The 21,807-nt window shown below is 33.9% G+C and overlaps 1 protein-coding gene across 8 annotated transcripts in view; it reads right to left on the reverse strand.

The window, feature by feature from the left end:
- The window catches only part of NBEA (neurobeachin), a 786,519-nt gene that overhangs the window by 498,236 nt on the left and 266,476 nt on the right, over nucleotides 1–21,807 (reverse strand). For all 8 annotated transcript variants that reach the window (XM_033235426.1, XM_033235381.1, XM_033235435.1 and 5 more), the window contains one exon: nucleotides 20,310–20,436. In XM_033235426.1, the coding sequence (XP_033091317.1) occupies nucleotides 20,310–20,436 (127 nt within the window). The remainder of the gene's footprint in view (nucleotides 1–20,309; nucleotides 20,437–21,807) is intronic.

Consider the following 21,807-nt stretch of genomic DNA (forward strand, 5'->3'; position numbering starts at 1 on the left):
ACTTTGAGAATGACTGTTTTAATGAGAGTATTTACTATTAGAAAGAATTAACAAAGAAGCGAGCAAAAGAAAGGCCACCTGAAGTCATTGAATAAACATGATCACAGTAAGTTATCTGTTAGTGAATACAAAGAGATTCTTTTTTGAACCTACAATTTCATTAATTCCTTCAAATCTCTAGACTTATGTACTACAGCTCTTCCCAGCTAAACTAATTCCCTCTACTAAGAAATGGTGAGAATGGTAAGAGTGAGTTTATTAAAAGGAGAAAAATCTAGATATAATAGTTTCTGATGCTCAATTCTAAATGAAGTATGATTATTTATTTTTCTTAAGATTAATAAGTGAGAGCAAAATTATTTTAGAAAAATTATTGATTCATGGAGGTTTGCATCATAGCTATTGGATTTAATGGACTATTATTGAATTAAAGCCAGGAACATCTTTTATCCCAGTTTGAGAACTTTCTCCCCTATTTTACAGATTTCTGCGTGATTTTAGAGGCTTCAGAATTACAAAAATACTGTTACTGGTGATTAACTTAAATATGAAATAGAAACTTCAATTAACCCGAGCAACTGATTACTTCTGTGTGTAAGTATGTATAAATATACATTATTTCCAATTATCTTGACTTAAGGGTAATAGTTATTTCTCATGAAGTGAATCCCTATTAAGATTTTTTGCAAATATTTTCTTATAAAACTTATTAGAATATTAAATTTTGCTCTTACATAACATCCTGCAATTAGAATTTTAATTTTCTAATGGGGGCAAAGAATATAATATTTTACTCAGCAAGAGATTAGAAGTTTTATGTATATAAACCATTATCAAATAATTCTGCTGGAATTACAACAGCAAAATACTCTAAATGGAAAAACTTCATCCTCATTTTTCACAGTGAAGAAAACAGTTTTTGTTGTTGTTGCTATTTAGAGTCCCCACAATGTATTTCAAAGAAGGTTATAAATGCTGTATAAATTCGCTTCATTGCTACACAATTTAAATTCTGAAAGAAAATGGTACAAACACAAACTTCATCCTAAGACCCTCCTTTATCACCTGAAAATAAGAATTACAAAAAAAACCAAAAAAAAGACATATTGTGGCTATATTGTCATTTTGTTATTTCCACTCTCATCACAAAGAAACACACAATGTAAAACTCCTTTTCCCCAATTCCAAGACACATATGAGTTAGCTATCTGTTAATATGTAAAAAAAATAAATAAATAAAAGCTATGTTAATGTGAGAAAAGCCCATGCCCTGAAGTCCTATAAAAATAAATAAAATTTTCTCCTTAAAATAAAAATACAAAGAACATATAGCCACCAGAATAAAACCAGGTATTCTTCAGCAAATAATTTTGTAAGAAAAACTGGCATAATGTACTGACTTTACGGGAAAACTCTAAAGAGTACTTTTTCAATTTTCTCTAAAAGTTTATTTTCATTTATTCAAAAACATTCATTTAGGCTGGGCACAGTGGCTCACACCTATAATCCCAGCGCTTTGGAAGACTGAAGAAGGAGAATGGCTTGAGCCCAGGAGTTCAAGACCAACCTGGGCAACATGGTGAGACCCTGTCTCTACCAAAAAATTAAAAAATTAGCCAGGGGTGGTGGTGGGCGCCTGTGATCCTAGCTACTCAAGAGGTTGAGGCAAGAGGATCGCTTGGGCCCAGGAGGTCAAGGTTGCAGTGAGCTATGATCATGTCACCACACTCCAGCCTGGATAACACAGCAAGACCCCTATTTTGCAACAAAAAACAGAAACAAAAAAACTATTCATTTAGTCTAAGACATTTTATGCACAGAAATAATACAAAGGTGTATTTCCCTATGTAGGGAAATCTGCCCTGCACAGTCTGAGTGAGTTTATAATCTAATACTCTAATAACGTAATATTTGGTTAAGTTCTTGGGCTCTAACCACAGACTTTATCAAGTGTGGGTTGAAAAGCATACAATTTCAAGCCACTCATTCTATTCTCCCCAGTCTATTTTTTCCTCTTAAGTCACATTAATGATGTGTTTAAGATGCTTGATTGATGACTATCTTGAATTTGGCTATTTTTCTTAATAGTAAGTATAAACTCTTAAGAAAAAGGATTCAATTACTGGAACTGGAGGCCATTATCTTAAGTGAAGTAACGCAAACAAAAAGGCGAATAGCACATGTTCTCACTTATAAGTGGGCGCTAAATAATGTGTACACATGGACAGAGTATGGAATGATAGACACTGGAGGTTGGTGACTTGGAAGGGTTGAAGGGTGGAAGGCGGGAGCGAGAGGTAAGAAATTACTTAATGGGTACCATGTACATTATTCAGGTGATGAATACACTAAAAGCCCAGACTTCACCACTACGCAATATATCCACAAAACAAAATTGCACTTGTATCCCTTAAATTTACATAAATCAAAAATAAATAAATAAATAGAGAATTACTTATTTCCATGAAGAAAAGTCCTGTTGCGACATGAGAAATTATAAACCACCCTAGCAAAATTACCAACTCAAAACAAAATATTCAAAGGAAATAATAAAGCTTTAGATGAAATTCTATAGCTCCAATGATTAGATTAAAACAATACGACTTAAAACACAAAAGCTTACAATTATCGTTTTTAAAAACTGCAATCATGTTTGGCTTTTACCTGTATTGAGGAAGTCTCATTCACAGTTAATTCTAAGAAATTCATATGAATAAAAATATAATTAATCCATGGAAAAAATAATGTATGAAAACCCATGGCTTAATTATTATTAAATCTTGCCAAATGTAACTGGCCTCAAGAAATATCCAAGGCCATGGTAATTGTAAGTACACAGATCAGTAAAAAAAAATTAAGATTTTTCTCTCCTGTCATCTAAATGAATCCCCTGATAAACATAGTTCACAACAAAGTTATCTTTTCTTAATGGTATATGTTTTAGAATTCTAGAAAAATATAATAGTTCTACTCTTATTTAGGGCCCTACATACATTGTGTATTCTATTTTAACAAACTCCCTTATGTTTGTGCTACTTCATAAAGTCATTTTTACTTACTTTTGATTTTATTTACTTTTTATCTTCTCCTAGGTCTTTAGCACAATGTCATAAATATAACAAACAGTAATTTGATTTGAAGGATTAGAGTGCTTAAATTTCCTATTTCTTAAATCATATAAAATAGGTAGTTATAATAAGAAAACATAGAATAAAAAGAAATAATCACATACTCTTAAGTATTGTACCTAAAAGATTTACTCAGACATAAAAGAAATTATTACATTAGTGAATTCTATAGATTTTTATTAATTGAATGCTTCTACGTAAATGAGGAAATGTAGGCATCAGTAAGTGAACTGATTGGGTTTAGGTAAACACAGATGAAAAGACAAGATTAAGAGAGTATTAATGATAGAACAACCATACATTGTAATGTTAAATTCGTATCACCTATATATTATGACTAGGAATTGACACGGAATTCAAATACTTTATCTGTTGTCACTAAATTTCTAATATTAAATATAATTTAACATACTAAAATAGCTGATGAGTAAATGTATCCTAAATCTGCAAAACTGTGACATAATTACCTACTGACAATTTTATTAAGTTACAGCTTTCTAAGGTTGTGGCCACTACGGAAAATATGATATTGAAAAAAAATGCTTATTTTATTTCCCTATGATCTTATAAATTTAAAACTGGCATTTTCTCTTTATTACTCCTAAACAGAATTATTTTCAAATGCATGATGAAAAGGTTAAAAAAGCAGATAAAGTTATAGAAGACTAAAAATTGAAGCTAAATAGAATATTTCTGTAAGTAAAAAGTTTACTGCTTTATATCGTAAACTAAATTCCAAGTAAACAGTTTTCAAGTTTTAAGATGTGTAATGCCTACTACGTGAGCATGATGATGCACACCTCTAGTCCCAACAACTTGGGAAGCTGAGGCAGGAAAATCACTTGAGCCCAGGAATTCAGAGCTATTGTATACCATGATCACATCTGTGAATAGCCATTATGTAATGCTTTTGGGGGATGTCCTTAGACAATTAGAAAAGTTTTTCGGAGTGCACTAATTACAAAAGTAAAAAAAAAAAAAAATGATGTACTACAATTCCTTCTTTCCAATCAACCACTTAAATGACACAAAAGTTAACTACAGTGAAATAAAAATACAAACTCAAGAATATAAGTCTAACTAAAACCAAACAACAAATCTAGTGATAAAAAGGGTAAGGCTAATTGTGTCTTAAATACTTGACATGAAAACTGTAACAACATTTATCCTCTTAAATAAAATATTTAGTATATTAAAAACATACTTTGATGTAGTGGGAGCTGTGGTGTCTCACCAAGATCCTCTTTTAGGATAGAGACATTCTTTCCCTGGAGAGTTCTGAGAACTGTGGGGTGATGGCTCACAGTTGAATCCCTCCCTAGAAGGGAGCTGCTTCACCCAAGGTTAAGCCCCCTCATTAGGAGCAGTGTGAATTCAAACAATGGTCAATTAGAAGAAAAAAAAAAAAAAACCCAGCTCCTTTGACCCAATTGAGGACACCTCTGAAGCCATTCCAACTTCAGAGCTTTCCCATGGAGTGGCCTGGAATATCTTTTACAATTGCATCACTTTTCCTTCAGACCAATCTTCCACTGCCACTTATTTATAGGTGGTGTTATCAAGAATATTCCCCAGTAAAGCACCTACAGAATTTGTTTTCTGGAATAGCAGTTAATGAGTGTTTTGTAGTATAGTATTTAGTTAAATATAATATTTTTGAATATATAAATTGAAAAATCAATTAAGAATCTGAACTTTTAAAATGAAATGGACTTCTATTTCAGATGCAGAAAACTGGAGTCATTCCCACAAAAATCACAAGAAAAAGCCAGATAATCTAAAGAATTATAACTTTGTTAGGCCTCATCAGAGAGCTGAGGTTGCTAGGCAATCAAACAGCTTGAAATCTGAGGACAGGAACCTCCAAGAAGAGTCAGGATGCATGAACTTGCTAACCTGAGGCAGAGAACAGGAAGCAGCAGCACTGGGCACCACATTAAGCTGGCAAGAAAAAATCAGCTAAATTTTTTAATAAATTTCTGAAGTCCATGTGTGGACTATAAGAGAATAAAACCCCTAGAGCTATAGACACAAGGGGAGTTTGCAAGAACACCCAGGCTCTTGCATTCAAACCTAACCAGTACTCAGGAGAAAAACCGGAGGCAGCATGGAAGACTGCAGAAAACTTACTTCATTGCTCCAGGTTAAAGGAGGGAGAATTAATTGCTGCAGAAAAGACACAAAGTTCTGCCCAGATCCGTCTTCCTATCTCCTCTACAGAACGGAAGCCTTATGCATCTGAGAGAAAGATAACAACTCCTGTCACTTTTGGGGCACAGTAGGAGGCCTGTTGCAGCTAGAGGAAAGGAACATAAAAAACCTTCTACTCTGAGGGAGAGGAAGGGAAACGTTCTGAGTCCTGAAATTTACAGATCTCCAATCATGTAGAAATGCACAAAACCACTGAAAAAAGCCCTATCTTCAAGATCGAGGACAGCACTTGACTAAAATGGAGTCTAGACCAGGACAAAAAAGAACCCCGTGCCCTTGAACATCAGGCTTGCAAGCACCCAGTAACAGATAACAGTAGTCTATTGCGGAAGGGACTGCACAGTGTATAGAACCTCTCTGAATCAGAACAGGGTAGAACAGAAATAGCAAGACACTCTGAAAAGCTAGCACCTAACTAAACACAAAGTAAAGGTAGAGAACTTTAAAGTCCACGGTACACAGGGAATAACAAACACAACAAGAAAACATAAAACCTGCTCAACAAAAGACTAAAACGACTCAACCCCTCTCACAAAAGGCTTAGCATAAGGAGAGGCAGACCCATTTAGAGCACAAATACGACTGTCAGGAGCTACTATCCCATACATGATGTCCAGTTTTCAACTAAAAATTACCTTACACATGAAGAAACAAGAAAAAAAAAAAGTCAGAGAAAAACCAATAGAATCAAAATCACAGATGAACCCTATGTTGGAACTATTAAAGAATTTAAAGTAACTATGCTTAACATGTTAAGAGTTAATAGCTGAAAAGGCAGACAACACATATAAACAGATGTAAATTTTCAGCAAAAGTAAGAAACTGTAAAGAAGAAACAATGGTAGAAATAGAAAATACAGTAAAAGAAATGATGTACCTTCAATGGACTTATCAAAAGACTCAATGAAGGAAAGACTCAGTGAATTTGAAGACAGGCCAATAAAATACAGACATATTAAAACAAAAAGAAAGAAGAATATACACACACTCCGATGGAGAGAGTGTGCACATTGGTGCATTCGAAAGCTATTAAACATTATCAAATAATTTTACATAAATGTGATTGGAATCACAGAAAGAGTAGTGCCGTATGCCAAATAATGGCTCCACAAAGATACCTAAACCATAATCTCTGGAACCTTTGAATAAACTATATTACATGGTAAAAAGGATTTTGCAAGTGAAATTAAGGTTATGGGCATTAAAATAGAGAGATTATCCTAGATTATGTAGGTAGGTTCAGTCTAACCATATGAGCTCTAAAAAGCAGAAAACTCTCCGGCTAGAGAAGTAGGGCAAAAGAGGAAAGCAGAAAAGATACGTATAAGGGGAAAACAGACAGATCCCAAGTTTGAAAAAAACTGGATGCATTATTACTAATTCTGAATGTAGGAGGCCACAAGCAAGGTGAGTTCTAGGAGATAAGGGAAGGCTCTGATAGCAGGCAAATAAACAGGCCCATGTGTTCTACAGCCATACAGAACTGAATTATGCTAGTAACCTGAGTGAGCCTGGAAGCGCATTTTCTTCCAGAGTCTCCAGTAACAAATGCAGCCCTGCCAACATCCTCATTGTAGCCCAGTGTGACCTGAGTGTTGGACTCTTAACCTACAGAACTGTGAAATAATTAATAAATCAGTGCTGATTTAAGCTGCCAAATTTGTGGCAACGCGTTATTCTAGCAATAGAAAACTAACACAGAGACATACCAGAGCAGAAGAAATATATGAAGAGATATTGAGTAAGATATTTTCCAAAAACAATGAAGTCATAAAACTACAGATACAAGAAGCCCAGAAAACACCAAGTAGAATTTTAGTAAATAAGTAAAAAAAAAGTATCATAATACACTGCTGAAATTCAAATATAGAGAGAAAATCTGAAGAAGGCATTCAGAGAATAAAGACACATTCCATAAAGAGGAACAAAGATAAAAATGACATTCTCATTAGAATCCGTACAAGCCAGAAGAAATGAGATGAAATCCCTTTCAAAGCCATTTTAAAAACATATAATCCACAATTCCATATGTAGCCAAAAAATTATTTAGAAAAAGGTGGTAAAATAAAGACCTTTTTAGACAACAAAAACAGAGGTAATTCATGTAGCTGACTTTGTACTACGAATACTTTTAAATGTAGTTCAAGTATAAGGAATATACCAGACCTAGAAAACACCAAAAGCAACGGCAGCAAAAGCCAAAATTGACAAATGGGATCTCATTAAACTAAAGAGCTTCTGCACAGCAAAAGAAACTACCATCAGAGTGAACAGGCAACCTACAGAATGGGAGAAAATTTTTGCAACCTACTCATCTGACAAAGGGCTAATATCCAGAATCTACAAAGAACTCAAACAAATATACAAGAAAAATACAAACAACCCTATCAAAAAGTAGGCAAAGGATATGAACAGACATTTCTCAAAAGAAGACATTCATACAGCCAACAGACACATGAAAAAATGCTCATCATCACTCGCCATCAGAGAAATGCAAATCAAAACCACAATGAGATACCATCTCACACCAGTTAGAATGGCACTCATTAAAAAGTCAGGAAACAACAGGTGTTGGAGAGGATGTAGAGAAACAGGAACACTTTTACCCTGTTGGTGGGATTGTAAACTAGTTCAACCATTATGGAAAACAGTATGGCGATTCCTTAAGGATCTAGAACTAGATGTACCATATGACCCAGCCATCCCACTACTGGGTATATACCCAAAGGATTATAAATTATTCTACTACAAAGACACATGCACACGTATGTTTATTGCGGCACTATTCACAATAGCAAAGAGTTGGGAATCAACCCAAATGTCCATCAGTGACAGACTGGATTAAGAAAATGTGGCACATATACACATGGAATACTATGCAGCCATCAAAAAGGATGAGTTTGCATCCTTTGTAGGGACATGGATGCAGCTGGAAACCATCATTCTTAGCAAACTATCACAAGAAGAGAAAACCAAACACCGCATGTTCTCACTCATAGGTGGGAACTGAACAATGAGATCACTTGGACTCGGGAAGGGGAACATCACACACTAGGGCCTATCATGGGGAGGGGGGAGGGGGGAGGGATTGCACTGGGGAGTTATACATGATATAAATGATGACTTGATGGGTGCTGACGAGTTGATGGGTGCAGCACACCAACATGGCATAAGTATACATATGTAACAAACCTGCACGTTATGCACATGTACCCTAGAACTTAAAGTATAATAAAAAAAATAAATAAATAAAATAAAGTGTAGTTAACATTTAAAAAAAAAAAAGAGTGCTAGAAAAGATAAATAAAACTATAAAATGCATTTATTTTTAACTGTTCTAAAATAAAATTCACTGTCCAGAGCAAAATAGCAGTGTACTGTTTCTTTTTCTTTTTCGAGACAAAGTCTCACTCTGTCACCCAGGCTAGAGTGCAGTGGCACAGTCTCAGCTCACTGTAACCTCTGTTTCCTGGGTTCTAAGCAATTCTCCTGCCTCAGACTCCGGAGTAGCTGGGATTACAGGTACATGCCACCACGCCCAGATAATTTGGTATTGTTAGTAGAGATGGGGTTTCACCATGTTGGCCAGGCTAGTAATCTCAAACTGCTGATCTCAGGTGATTCACCCGCCTCGGCCTCGCCAAGTGCTGGGATTACAGGTGTGAGCCACGGTGCCCGGACTACTGTTTCTTCATAAGATATATAAAAGTAAAATGTATGACAACATTAACACAAAGGATGTAAAAGAGGAATTAGGAGTAAACTGTTACAAGCATCATTATTACACATGAAACTGTGTAATAATATTAAAAACTGATTCTGATAATTTACAGATTTATATTGTAAGCCGTAGAGAAGCTCCTAAAATGTTTAAAAGGTTGTCTTTTATTTTAAGCATTTTAAAAATGTTTGAAATATTGTCTCCAATAAGACAATATTGGAGAGAAAATAAAATAATAAAAAAATACTCCATTAACCCAACAAAGGGCATAGAAGAAGAAAAACAAAATAAAGTACAGATGGAAAGTAACAATTTATTCTAAAACAATTACCAAATTGGTAGATATCAATATAATCAATATATACATCAATATAATCATGTAATTATGCAATTACACTAAATGCAAATGATGTAGAAATACCAATTAAAATATAAAAATTGTCAGTTTGATATTTTTTAAAAAAGCAGAACTGCTTTAAATATAAAAATGTAGACAAGTTTAAAGAAAGGAAAAAAATTACCATCAAAACCCTTCATTAAAATAAGGAAAGTTGGCCGGGCGCGGTGGCTCAAGCCTGTAATCCCAGCACTTTGGGAGGCCGAGACGGGCGGATCACGAGGTCAGGAGATCGAGACCATCCTGGCTAACACGGTGAAACCCCGTCTCTACTAAAAAAATACAAAGGGCTAATATCCAGAATCTACAAAGAACTCAAACAAATATACAAGAAAAAAACAAACAACCCCATCAAAAAGTGGGGAAAGGATATGAACAGACATTTCTCAAAAGAAGACATCCATACAGCCAACAGACACATGAAAAAATGCTCGTCATCACTCGCCATCAGAGAAATGCAAATCAAAACCACAATGAGATACCATCTCACACCAGTTAGAATGGCAATCATTAAGAAGTCAGGAAACAACAGATGTTGGAGAGGATGTGGAGAAATAGGAACACTTTTACCCTGTTGGTGGGATTGTAAACTAGTTCAACCATTATGGAAAACAGTATGGCGATTCCTCAAGGATCTAGAACTAGATGTACCATATGACCCAGCCATCCCACTACTGGGTATATACCCAAAGGATTATAAATTACTCTACTACAAAGACACATGCACACGTATGTTTATTGCAGCACTATTCACAATAGCAAAGACTTGGAATCAACCCAAATGTCCATCAGTGACAGACTGGATTAAGAAAATGTGGCACATATACACCATGGAATACTATGCAGCCATCAAAAAGGATGAGTTTGCGTCCTTTGTAGGGACATGGATGCAGCTGGAAACCATCATTCTTAGCAAACTATCACAAGAAGAGAAAACCAAACACCGCATGTTCTCACTCATAGGTGGGAACTGAACAATGGGGGAACATCACACACTGGGGCCTATCAGGGGGAAGGGGGAGGAGGGAGGGATTGCATTGGGGAGTTATACATGATATAAACGTTATGCACATGTACCCTAGAACTTAAAGTAAAAGAAAGAAAGAAAGAAAAAAAAAAAAAAAAAAAAAACTAGCCGGGCGAGGTGGTGGGCGCCTGTAGTCCCAGCTACTCGGGAGGCTGAGGCAGGAAATGGCATGAACCTGGGAGGCGGAGCTTGCAGTGAGCTGAGATCCGGCCACTGCGCTCCAGCCTGGGCGACAGAGCGAGACTCCGTCTCAAAAAATAAATAAATAAATAAAAAATAAAATAAAATAAAGAAAGTCATGTAAGGAGTTGAAAATGTTTAATTGGGTGAGCTTTACACAACTTAAAAATTAACAAAAAGTTACACATTTTTCTATCATATAAGGATCAGAAGGAATGGATCTGACATAATCCAGCTGAAATCAGTGATTAAAAAAAACCAAGCCATTTTAACATTTACACTCCATCAAATATATGATCATAAACACATAATTATATAAAAATAATGTTGATTTCCACCTTTAGTAATAGGCAAATTCTCTTGCTGAGAACAACTAAAAAAGCTGGACAAAACCAGAAACACTTCTTTGAGGGAAATGGAGAGTTAAGACAGAAGTCAATTATTTGACCATGATCCTGAAGAAGAAACTCTAAGAAGATGATTTTGGTTTCTGGACCGCTCATCTCCCATGGACATGTTTTGATAGAAGCAACTGAATGACTGAAACGGAACAAAATGTTTGGAGCTTAGAGCCTACTAAAGAGGAAAAAAAGCTTAGAAAAACCCTTATGATTTAAGTTGAGACGCTATAGAACTATACTTTAAAGAACTGGTGAATTAGAAAAAAGACTGGCCCTCTAACTTTGACTTCATTAATGTCGTTTAGGATTGCTAATGCTTACCAGAAGAAAATGTATTTTTTTCTGGAAGAAAACATCACTTTGTACTTTCATATTATGTTTATAATATTTCAGATACTACATAGGTTTTTCACATAATAATAACAAGAAAAGACACGTAAGTAGACAGGAAGATATTACTGAACACCAAAAGTAACACAAGATGACAGAGGTAGCTCTGATAAATAATCAAAGACTTTAGGGTAACTATATTTACCCTAATAGTTAAATATTAACTATTAAAGTTAATTAAATTAACTTAATTAAAGAAATTAAAGACCAAGGAAATTAAAGACCAAGATAAACAACTGGATAAGACAGACAATTGGAAGATAATTTTTTTTTTTGAGATAGAGTCTTACTCTGTCGCCTGGCTGGAGTGCAATGGCACAATCTTGGCTCACTGCAACCTCTGCCTCCTGGGTTCAAACAATTCTGCCTCAGCCTCCTGAGTAGCTGGGATTACAGGCACCCACCACCATGCCCAGCTAATTTTTATATTTTTAGTAGCGACAGGGTTTCACTATGAAGGCCAGGCTGGTCTCGAACTTCTGACCTCATGATCTGCCTGCCCTGGCCTCCCAAAGTGCTGGGATTACAGTCGTGAGCCACCACGCTCAGTTGGAAGATAATATTAAACTACAAAAGTCAAATGGAAATTTGAGTACTTACAAAAATTGCAATTAAGAACTGAGAAGTCTTGACACAGCTAAAGAGAGAATTTTAATAAAGTAGACTGTAGGTTAAAAGAAAATACTCAAAATCACTGAGAGAGAAAAAGGAGTGGGGGAAAGGATATAGATAGATAGTTAAGAAATGTATTTTTTAAAACTCTAATTTTTATCTAAGATAAGCTCTAACAAAAGGATAAAAAGAGTCACAAGCAATACCTGAAGAGGTAATGGCTAGGAAGTTTCAAAATTGAATGAAAGTGATAAAACTTCAGATTTGAAAATCTCTACAAGTCCTAAGCAGGATAAATACAAAGAAAATCCACAGCACCTGAAAACATCATAGTAAAACTTCTCAACTCCCAAAATACAGAACACCTTTAAAACAGACATCAGGTGGGTTGGAGTGGAGAATAGAAACAATATGACCAGGAATTAACCTATAAAATAAAGAAATAAAACACAGAATGAAAAAAGCCAGAAGACAATAAAATGATATTTTCAAAGCAATAAAAGAAAATAACAGCCAACCTAGAATTCTGTTGGTTCAAAATATCCTTCCAAACATTGAGGTGCATTTCCAAGATGTTTAGAGAAACAGGAACCAAAAATTCATGACAGGCAAACCTGCACTAAATCAAATACTAAGAAGTGTTCTCTCAGAAGAAGAAAAATGATACTATGTGGAGGTCAGACATTCAGAAAAGAATGATAAGCAACAAAAAGGGATAGTCATTTGGTTAAATCAAAACAGATGTTGACCAATAAAATAAGTAGACTTTCTTGCAGGGTGTGAATATGTACATGTATGTCTGCAAAATCTGGAGTAAATTGACTTAAAATAGAGTAAGGAAGGACCACGCATTGTCTGGGGATAGGACCTTGATAAATCAAGGACAACTCCTGCAATTTGGAGGATTATCAATTACACCGTTTCTCAAAGTGTGCTCTCTGGAGCAGCAGCATCAGCATGATCTAGCATGATGGTTAATTTTATGTGTCAATTGTACTGGGTGTCCAGATATTTGATTAAACAGCACTCTGGGTATGACTGTGAGGGTATTTCTTGAGAAGATTAACATTTGAACAGGTAGACTGGGTAAAGTAGATGGCCCTCCTTCATGTAAGAAGGCTTCATCTAGTCAATTGAAGATATGAATAGAACAAAAAGGTTGAGCAAGCTCCTTCTGCCTGAATGTTTGAGCTAGTAATACTGGTCTCTTCTGGCTTTTGGACTCAGATGGAAACATCGGCTCTTCTGCAGTCTTGAGCCAGCCAGCTTTTGGAAAGAAACTTGTATCACTGGCTCTCTTGGTTCTCAGACCTTGGTACTTTGATTATAACTACACATTGGTTCTCCTGGGTCTTTAGCATACTAACTGCAGATATTGGGAATTCTCAGTTTCCATAATCACGTGAGCCAAATTTTTATAATAAATAATGTGTATATGCATGTATATTCATATGAATGTAAACATCCTATTTAATCTGTTTCTCTAAATAAGCTTGACTAACACACCTAAAAACTCATTAGAGGTGCCCTAAATTCTCATGCCCTACTGAAGTCCTACTGAATCAGGTACCCAACGATCTGTATGTTAATAAGCCCTCTATGTTAATCTGATGCATGCTGATGTTAGAAAACTACTGCACTAAGGAAACAAACAATGTACAACCTTCAACTTAACGGTTTCTTGTTACTTCTCTCTATTGAATTTTTTTTGGCAATAAGAATAAAAGAATAAAACTGATTACTGCCAGAACTTATGAAGAAAAGGAAGGAAGGCAAGGAAGGCAAGACAGGCAGGCAGGCAGGAAGGTAGAAAGGCAGGAAGGCAGACAAGCTGGCTAGCTTAAATAAAGAATATCAAGAATAAAAAGAGGGGACATTACTACAGATTATATGAATGTTAAAAGAATAACATGATAATATTACAAAAAACTTTATGCCAGTAAAAACCTACCAAAACTGACACCAGAAAAAACAGAAAATTTTGGGAGATCTGTAACTAATTAAATTGAAAGTTTAATTAAGAAACTTTCCTAAAAGAAGAGATCCAGGATTAGGTGTCTTTGCTTGTGAAGTTTGCTAAATATTTCAGGGGAAAAAAAGACAAAAAAAAAATCTTAGAGAAGCTTTCAAGAGATAAATCTATTTCACATTACAATGAAATTGGATTTCTTACAGAAATTGATAATTCTTTTAGCATTTAAAAATTAAATCAATATAGTACACCATGTAAACAGGAGAAAAATCACATGATCATCTTAGTATATATTTGAAAAGCATAACATACATCATGATAGCAAGTTTTTGTTAATTACAAACATAAGAAATGTATAACATTTATTGAAAATTACATATAATAGATAAGAGGCATCATAACTAATGATAAATGTTCAATGTTTTTCATCTGAGATGGAGAATGTAAAAAGAATGCCTGCTACAACCATGACTGTAATAAATTGTATTGGAGGTACTGGGTGGCACTGTAAGTTAAGAAAAAGAAATTAAAAGGTGCAAGGATTTTAATGGGGGAAAAAACTCCCCCATTATTCATGGATGACACAATTATGTATATACATATACATTTTGAAATAATCTATAGAAAAATAATTAGGAATAATAAGTGGGTTAACATTTCAGGATATTCTCTCAACATACTGAAATAGAAACAATTAAGATAATTAAAATAAAATTTATAAAAGAAACCACTGACAACATGATAAAAATATAAAATTCATTTGTAGCCTTGAAAAAGTAAGATGGTCTAAAATTACCTTCCATGCTAACAGCTAAAAAATTAGACAAATACAGGGAACAACTATTTTCAGACAATACAGGGAATACAGAACAATGAACCCTAAGGAAGGAGAAACCAATAAGGTGAGCTCCCCCATCATCCACATTTCTTTTATGGAAGTATTTCCTACATTATGGCAAATACTGAGTCTTGCAATGTTTTTGGATTGACAAGACTGAGACTGTAGTTCAAGACAGCCAAGGTGAACAGAATTTGCAGGACAGAGTCCCTGAGAGGAGGAAGCTATAAAGAAAAATATTTCCAAAAACCTGAGTCTTAGGCTGAATAGCAATCTACTTATGTGAAGCCTGAAAGCTCCAAGGGCTAGAATAGAACAATTTTTTGAAAAGAATAATTATGAAGGAGCTGTAACACAAACATCACTGAGAGTGCATAGTGCTGGTAATTGTCTGAATTCCCTCCAGCCAGAAAGGAGAGAGCTCATTAAATACACTGAGCATTCAAAATTCTAGCAAGTCTACCCTTTCTAAGTGTGGCAAAAACAATCCAAGAATAGAGGCCTCCCTAGATTTGCCTTAGAAGATCTTAAAAACATGCCTCATGAGCAAGGATGGCCTCTTCAACAAATGGTGCTGGGACAAATGGACATTCATAGGCAAAAATATGTACCTCAACCTAAACCTCATACCTTACACAGATATCAGCTCAAAATAGATCACAGACTTAAAAATAAAACAACGTTTAAACCACAAAACTTTATAGAAAATGCAATATAAAATTTGGGAACACAGAACAAGGTGAGGAGCTCTTAGACATGACACCAAAAGCTTAACTATAAAAAGGTAAATCTGACAAGCCAGATTAAAAAAAATTTAAATTTTTCTCTGCTAAAAACCCCATTAAAAGGATGAAACAGGGAGCACATCTAGGAGAAAATATTTGCAAACTACATTTCTAAAAAAGGACTTGTATTTGAATATAACAAAAACTCTCAGAGCTCAAAAGTTAGAAAGTGATTCAATTAAAAAATAAGCAAAAGACATGAACAGACAATTCATGGAGGAGACATAATGATGGAAAATAAACATATGAAAAGATGTTCTGCATCTTTATCCATTAGGAAAATGCAAATTCAGAGCACAATAAGATATCACTACATACCTATCAGAACCCTTTAAAAAAATGCTGGTAACAATGAGGAGAAACTGGACCACTCACACATTGCCAATGGAAACATAAAGTGGTACAGTCACTCTAGAAGACAGTTTTGCAGTTTCTTATAAAACTAATCATATACTTACCAAAGAGCCAGTAATCTCACTCTTGGGTACTTAACCCAGAGAAATAAAAATGTATGTTCACATAAAAACAAACATCCATTTTAACTTTATTTTTAATAGGCCCAAACTGGAAAAAACTTAAATGTCCTTTAGTAGGTATATGTTTAAACAAATTGTCATCCATACTATAGAATATGACTGAGAAATAAAAAAGGAACATACTATTAATTCATGCAACAACTTGAATGGATTGCATGGCAGTATTTCTAGTGAAGAAAGATAAACGTTAAAATGCACCTCTGAAAAGTGTAGGAATCCAAGAAGAAGTAGGGAAAATTAGAAAAAATATTGAATATAAAAAATACTACATTGTACAATGCAGGTAAAACTGTGCTTGGAAGAAAAATTATAGCTTTAAATGCTCATATACCACACCATTAAACAAGAAAGGTCTAAAATCAAAGATCCAAGAGAAGGTTTGGGAAACATCTATAAAAGAAAAGATAGCAAATATTTCAAGCTTTAGGCCATATTGTCTCTGTTGCAACTATTTAACTCAGTCACAGTATTGTGAAAGTAGTGACAGGCAATACACGGGCAAATGAGTGTGGCTGTATTCCAATAACTTTATGTACAAAAACTGGCGAAAGAATGATTTGGCCCATGGTCCACAGTTTATAGACACTCAGTCTCAGTTTCCACTCTAAGATATGGAAAGAAAAAAGTAAGCAAATATGATGTAAATAGAAAGGAGTAATAAAAGAAGAATTCATATAACAAAAAGCAAAAAAATCCTAAAAATGTTAATGAACACAGTATCATTTTTGGGGGGAAATCATAATATTGAAAAACAACAGCTATTCTGATAATGAAAAATGAGAAAAAACAAAAATTAACAAAATCTGAAATGAAAGAGGGAACATCATTAGAGATCACACTTATATTTTAAAATATTAATAAAATGTAAAAAATTACAAAGAATGTATGGCAATAAATCCAACAACTTTGATAAGATGGGTAAATTCACTGAAGACAAAAATAACAAAACAGACACAAAAATAAATATACTATATGGATACTCACTTATCAATTTAAAAAACTGAATCTATAATTTAAATTTTCCAAGAAAGAAAATTCCAGGCAGAAATGGCTCTGCTGGTGAATTCTCAAACATTTTAGGATAAATAATACTAAAGCTACAAGTGACATTATCTCATGCAAAGAAAATAAGGAAACTACAGAAAGTGTTAGATCGATTATGTGAGTTTAGAAAGTTCTAAACAACTTACCGAGTTCACTAAAATTAAGTAGCAAGATTATAAAATATAAAATCAACATATAAAAATCAATACACTAATACAAAATTGTCCCCTTTTTTCAGTTTTATTGAGGTAAAACTGACATAGGCAATCATTGATCTGCTGTTTTTAAAGATAAATTAATTTGCATTTCATTTAATTTCATATAAATGGAATCATACACTATGTACTCTTTTTTGTCTGGTTTCTAACTCCCAATTGGAAATTTAGAGCAAAAAATCTAATATAATATCATCAAACACATGAAAAATTAAAAAAATAAAAATTTAAAGAGATATAAGAATAAGTACAAGAGCTTTACAATGAAAACTACAGTAAGCTGCTGAAAAAAATTAAAGATCTCAATGAATTTCAAAAGTTTGAATACTCGGTATTATGATGAAGAATCTCCTCAAATTTAAAGGTTCAACAGAGTTGTAATTAAAATTTCAGCAGAATTTCTTTTTTTGTTGCTTTAGAATTGACAAGTCACTTCTAAAATTTATATGAAAATGCAAATTAACCTAGAAAAGTCAAAGCAATTTTACAAAAGAATAGTTAGAGGACTTACATTACCTCATCTCTTTCAAAACTTAATATAAAGCTATGATACAGGAAGATAGTGCAGCAATGACATATGGGACAGAATGGAGTCTAGAAATAGATCTACACATAGGTGGTCGATAGGTAATTGAATGGTACTAAGGAAAAATAACAGGGTGAGAAGATCTTACTCAACCCAATCTTTATTAAACCTAAGGCTAATTAAGATAGTATGGCTTAAAGACAGAAAAAGAGATGAGGCAGAGCTGTTTGCCAAACCATAATCGAGTATATATGAAAAACTAATTTGTGACAAAAGTGACAGAACACAGGGAAAAGAAGTGTCTTTCCAATAAATGGTGCTGGGTCATCTTCATATACCTATCACTCCTACCTCATTATAGTCACAAAAATTCCAAATGGATTACACATCTAAATTCAAAAAGCAAAGAATAAAGCAGCCAGAAGGTAAGACAGGGTAAATGTAGACAAAGCTTTTACAACACCAAAAGCACTTATAAACCAAAACATTGCAAGGTGAATTTAATTAAAATTTACAACTTGTGTTGATCAAAATAGACCATATTGATAATGATAAGAAAAGTCAAAAAATGGGAGAAGATATATGTATGACATATAATCTACAAAGGGCTTATTTTCAAAAAATTAGTAAGAAAAAGACCAAAAAAAGCCCACAATAACAAAAAAATGGACTAGAGATATCAACAGGCAAATCAAAAGAAGAAAACAAAAGACCAATGTATTTAAAAAGTGCTCAACCTCATTTATCATCAGGAGAATGAAAACTAAAATTACAACGGAATGCCACTACACTTCCATCAAAATGGCTACAATGACAGAGACTAAAACTACTAAGTCCTATCAAAGATATGAAGCAACAAGACCTCTCATAATCTGCTGCAGAGTTAGTAAACTAGTACAACCACTTTTGAAAACTTTTTGGCATTATCTAGTAAAACTGAACATATACAAACACTATGAATCAGCAATTACACTCCAAATTATCTAACATATACATTATGTGTAGTACACACACGTAATAGTAGTACACTCATAGTCATTATAAGTGGCCTTATCTATATAGCAGTATTATTTGTAAAAACTAAGAAATGGAAAATTCCAAATGCCCACCATCAGTAAAATGAATTAATAAATTATGGTATAGACACATAAATAAATAAAAGAATAAATGAATAAACTATTGTTATATGCAACAATAGATGAATCTCATAAAAATAATGTTGAACAAAAGAAGCCAGAAGCAAACAAATACATATGATGTACTTACACTTATGTAAAATTCCAAAACGACAAAACTATCTTAGTATTAAAAGTCAGGGTAAGGAATTGGAAGAAGAGCAAGAACAGTGACTGGGAAAAAAGTGCAAAGCAAGGGTTCCTGGTGTCTATTTGTTAACTTGGGTGATGATGAGTGTGTTCATTCTTTCAATAAGCTTTTATATTCTGTATTTGTGTTATACCTCTATAAAAACTGTGAATACATACATATCTGTGTGTGTGTGTATATGTGTGCACAATTTTACCCCAAGAATGAGGGCCAGTCTCTTCCAGGAATGGTCTTTAATCATGACAGATAAGATCATGTTTGCTTAGTCAAGTTCCAATGATGTTATATATAACATTGTACATTTATTTTGAAAGTTAGTTAGTTAGTTAGTTCATTAGTTAGTTAGTTAGTTAATTAATTAATTTGCGAAACAGTTTTGCTCTGTCACCCAGGCTGGAGTGCAGTGGTGCAATCTTGGCTTGCTGCAACCTCTGCCTCCTGGGTTCAAGAGATTCTCCTGCCCCAGCCTCTCTCCCGAGTGGCCGGGATTACAGCACCACACACTGCTAAGTTTTGTATTTTTAGTAAAGACAAGGTTTCACCATGTTTTCCAGGCTGGTCTCCAACTCCTGGCCTCAAGTGATCTGTCCTCCTCGGCCTTCCAAAGTGCTGGGATTACAGGCGTGAGCCACCATGCCTGGCCTGAAACTTTATATTTTAAACTTTGTATCACCCCCTAAAGATGCCCAGTTTTATCATGTTACCATATGTACATGTTTGAACCTTTACTGGAAATAGTAACATGCACTAAATGACAGTGAATTACTAATACAACAGTAAACATTTTAAAATCACTGAAGATCTCTGCTTAGACCAAAATATATCACAGGTTTTTACATAACAACTAGCCAAAAATATCAGAAAAACTGTGAAATGCAATCGCAAAATAAATAATTAACCTTCATTCCCAAGAACTCTTTCTATATTTTTGTATTTTTGTGTACTGTTTCACTACATTTAAAAAGAGTTAAAATGAATAAAAACAAACAGTCATGCATACCTCATATTTTCAGCTGAATCTTCTGGCATTGGAGCAACTGTTTGTACAGCTGGAAGGTTTTTGCTGGTAGCACCATTCACAAAACTAGAAGAGGAGGAAGAGGAGGAGGACCCTGAATCCACGGCACCTGTTCCCAAAATAATAATTTTTAGCCTTAAACATAAATTTGTTTAAAAAAAAATTTATTACACCATTACTATCTGATTTTGAAAGAATTACTCATCAGAATTTCAAAACAGAATTTGACAATCATTTGGCCATTAGTAAGTATGCTAATAAAGATAATTTTATATAACAGATGTTGCATTGAAATCTAACTGATTTGCTTACATTAATCTAACAAAACTACATACTGCAAATGGGGCATAAATAAAAAACATCAACAAATGAAAAAATGTTAGATAAAATGAGGCTGATAAAACAATGCAAATTTAGGTGTGAAAAACTTATCTTTTTATAGCTACACTGCAATATTTTTGGTATTCATCATTTAAGACAGTTTGGAGTGAACTATCTGAGCATAAATTTGTGGCACTGCAGCATCAAATGCTCCTTTTGATAAGATCACTGCTTAAGAAGGGCTATAATGAGTTACATTAGTACCTGGTCTTAAAATAATGAGTGTTCCCTCAATGATATAAAAATGTAATTTTAGTAAAGAGTTTTCTATAATACGCCACTAAGTATATTAAATAGCTGTGGAGTTGAGGGACATCTAGTGTTCCTAAATATTATCATCTTATACTAATTCCCATAAAACTGAATTGCTTACTGGGACTTCCACTGTAACATTTTAGAGCACCTATATGCCAATATCTGAAATGAACAGTATATCCAGCTTAGCTGTTGGCTCACAATTTATACACACATACATACACACACACATTTTTAAGAAGTTTATCACTTACATTTTTATTTCTCGTTGTAATATCATATACTTTATACTATCATCAAAACTCTTGCTACCATTACTTTCCATATTCATTCTTAATTCTTAAAATAGAAATTAAAAACATCATGACTTGTCTCTAAAGACAAAAAAGGTGATTCCATTTTGCATTTACCTAACTCCTAACAATAAGGACTTTATTCATATTTTTAAAACCTTTACACTTTTAAAGTATATACTTTAGCAAAAGAAAAACAGTTTTACTCCTATCTCTAGAAAGCTAAATGAGTATAAAGAATGAAACTCTAATACTGAAAAGACTTTAAAGTCTTCAGACAAGCCAGGTAGAAATATCTATTTATAATACAGATAAACAATAGATGGTCTCTTCTTTGACACAATGCCATTAATGACATTTATTTGCCAATATAAATATTCTTAATAGAGTACATTCTACTTACTACAACCCCATAAATGTGTTGTTCATGATATGTCAGACTTGGGTGGTATGATAAACAAGATAGATACAGAAAGCACAAAAAAGAGCTATGAAATTAATAAAAATGGGAAGAATCTAGGCAATGATAATAAATGGAAAAGTTCAAGGCT

The sequence above is a fragment of the Trachypithecus francoisi genome, unplaced genomic scaffold (assembly GCF_009764315.1).
Source record: "Trachypithecus francoisi isolate TF-2019V2 unplaced genomic scaffold, Tfra_2.0 Contig01461, whole genome shotgun sequence".
NCBI lineage: Eukaryota > Metazoa > Chordata > Mammalia > Primates > Cercopithecidae > Trachypithecus > Trachypithecus francoisi.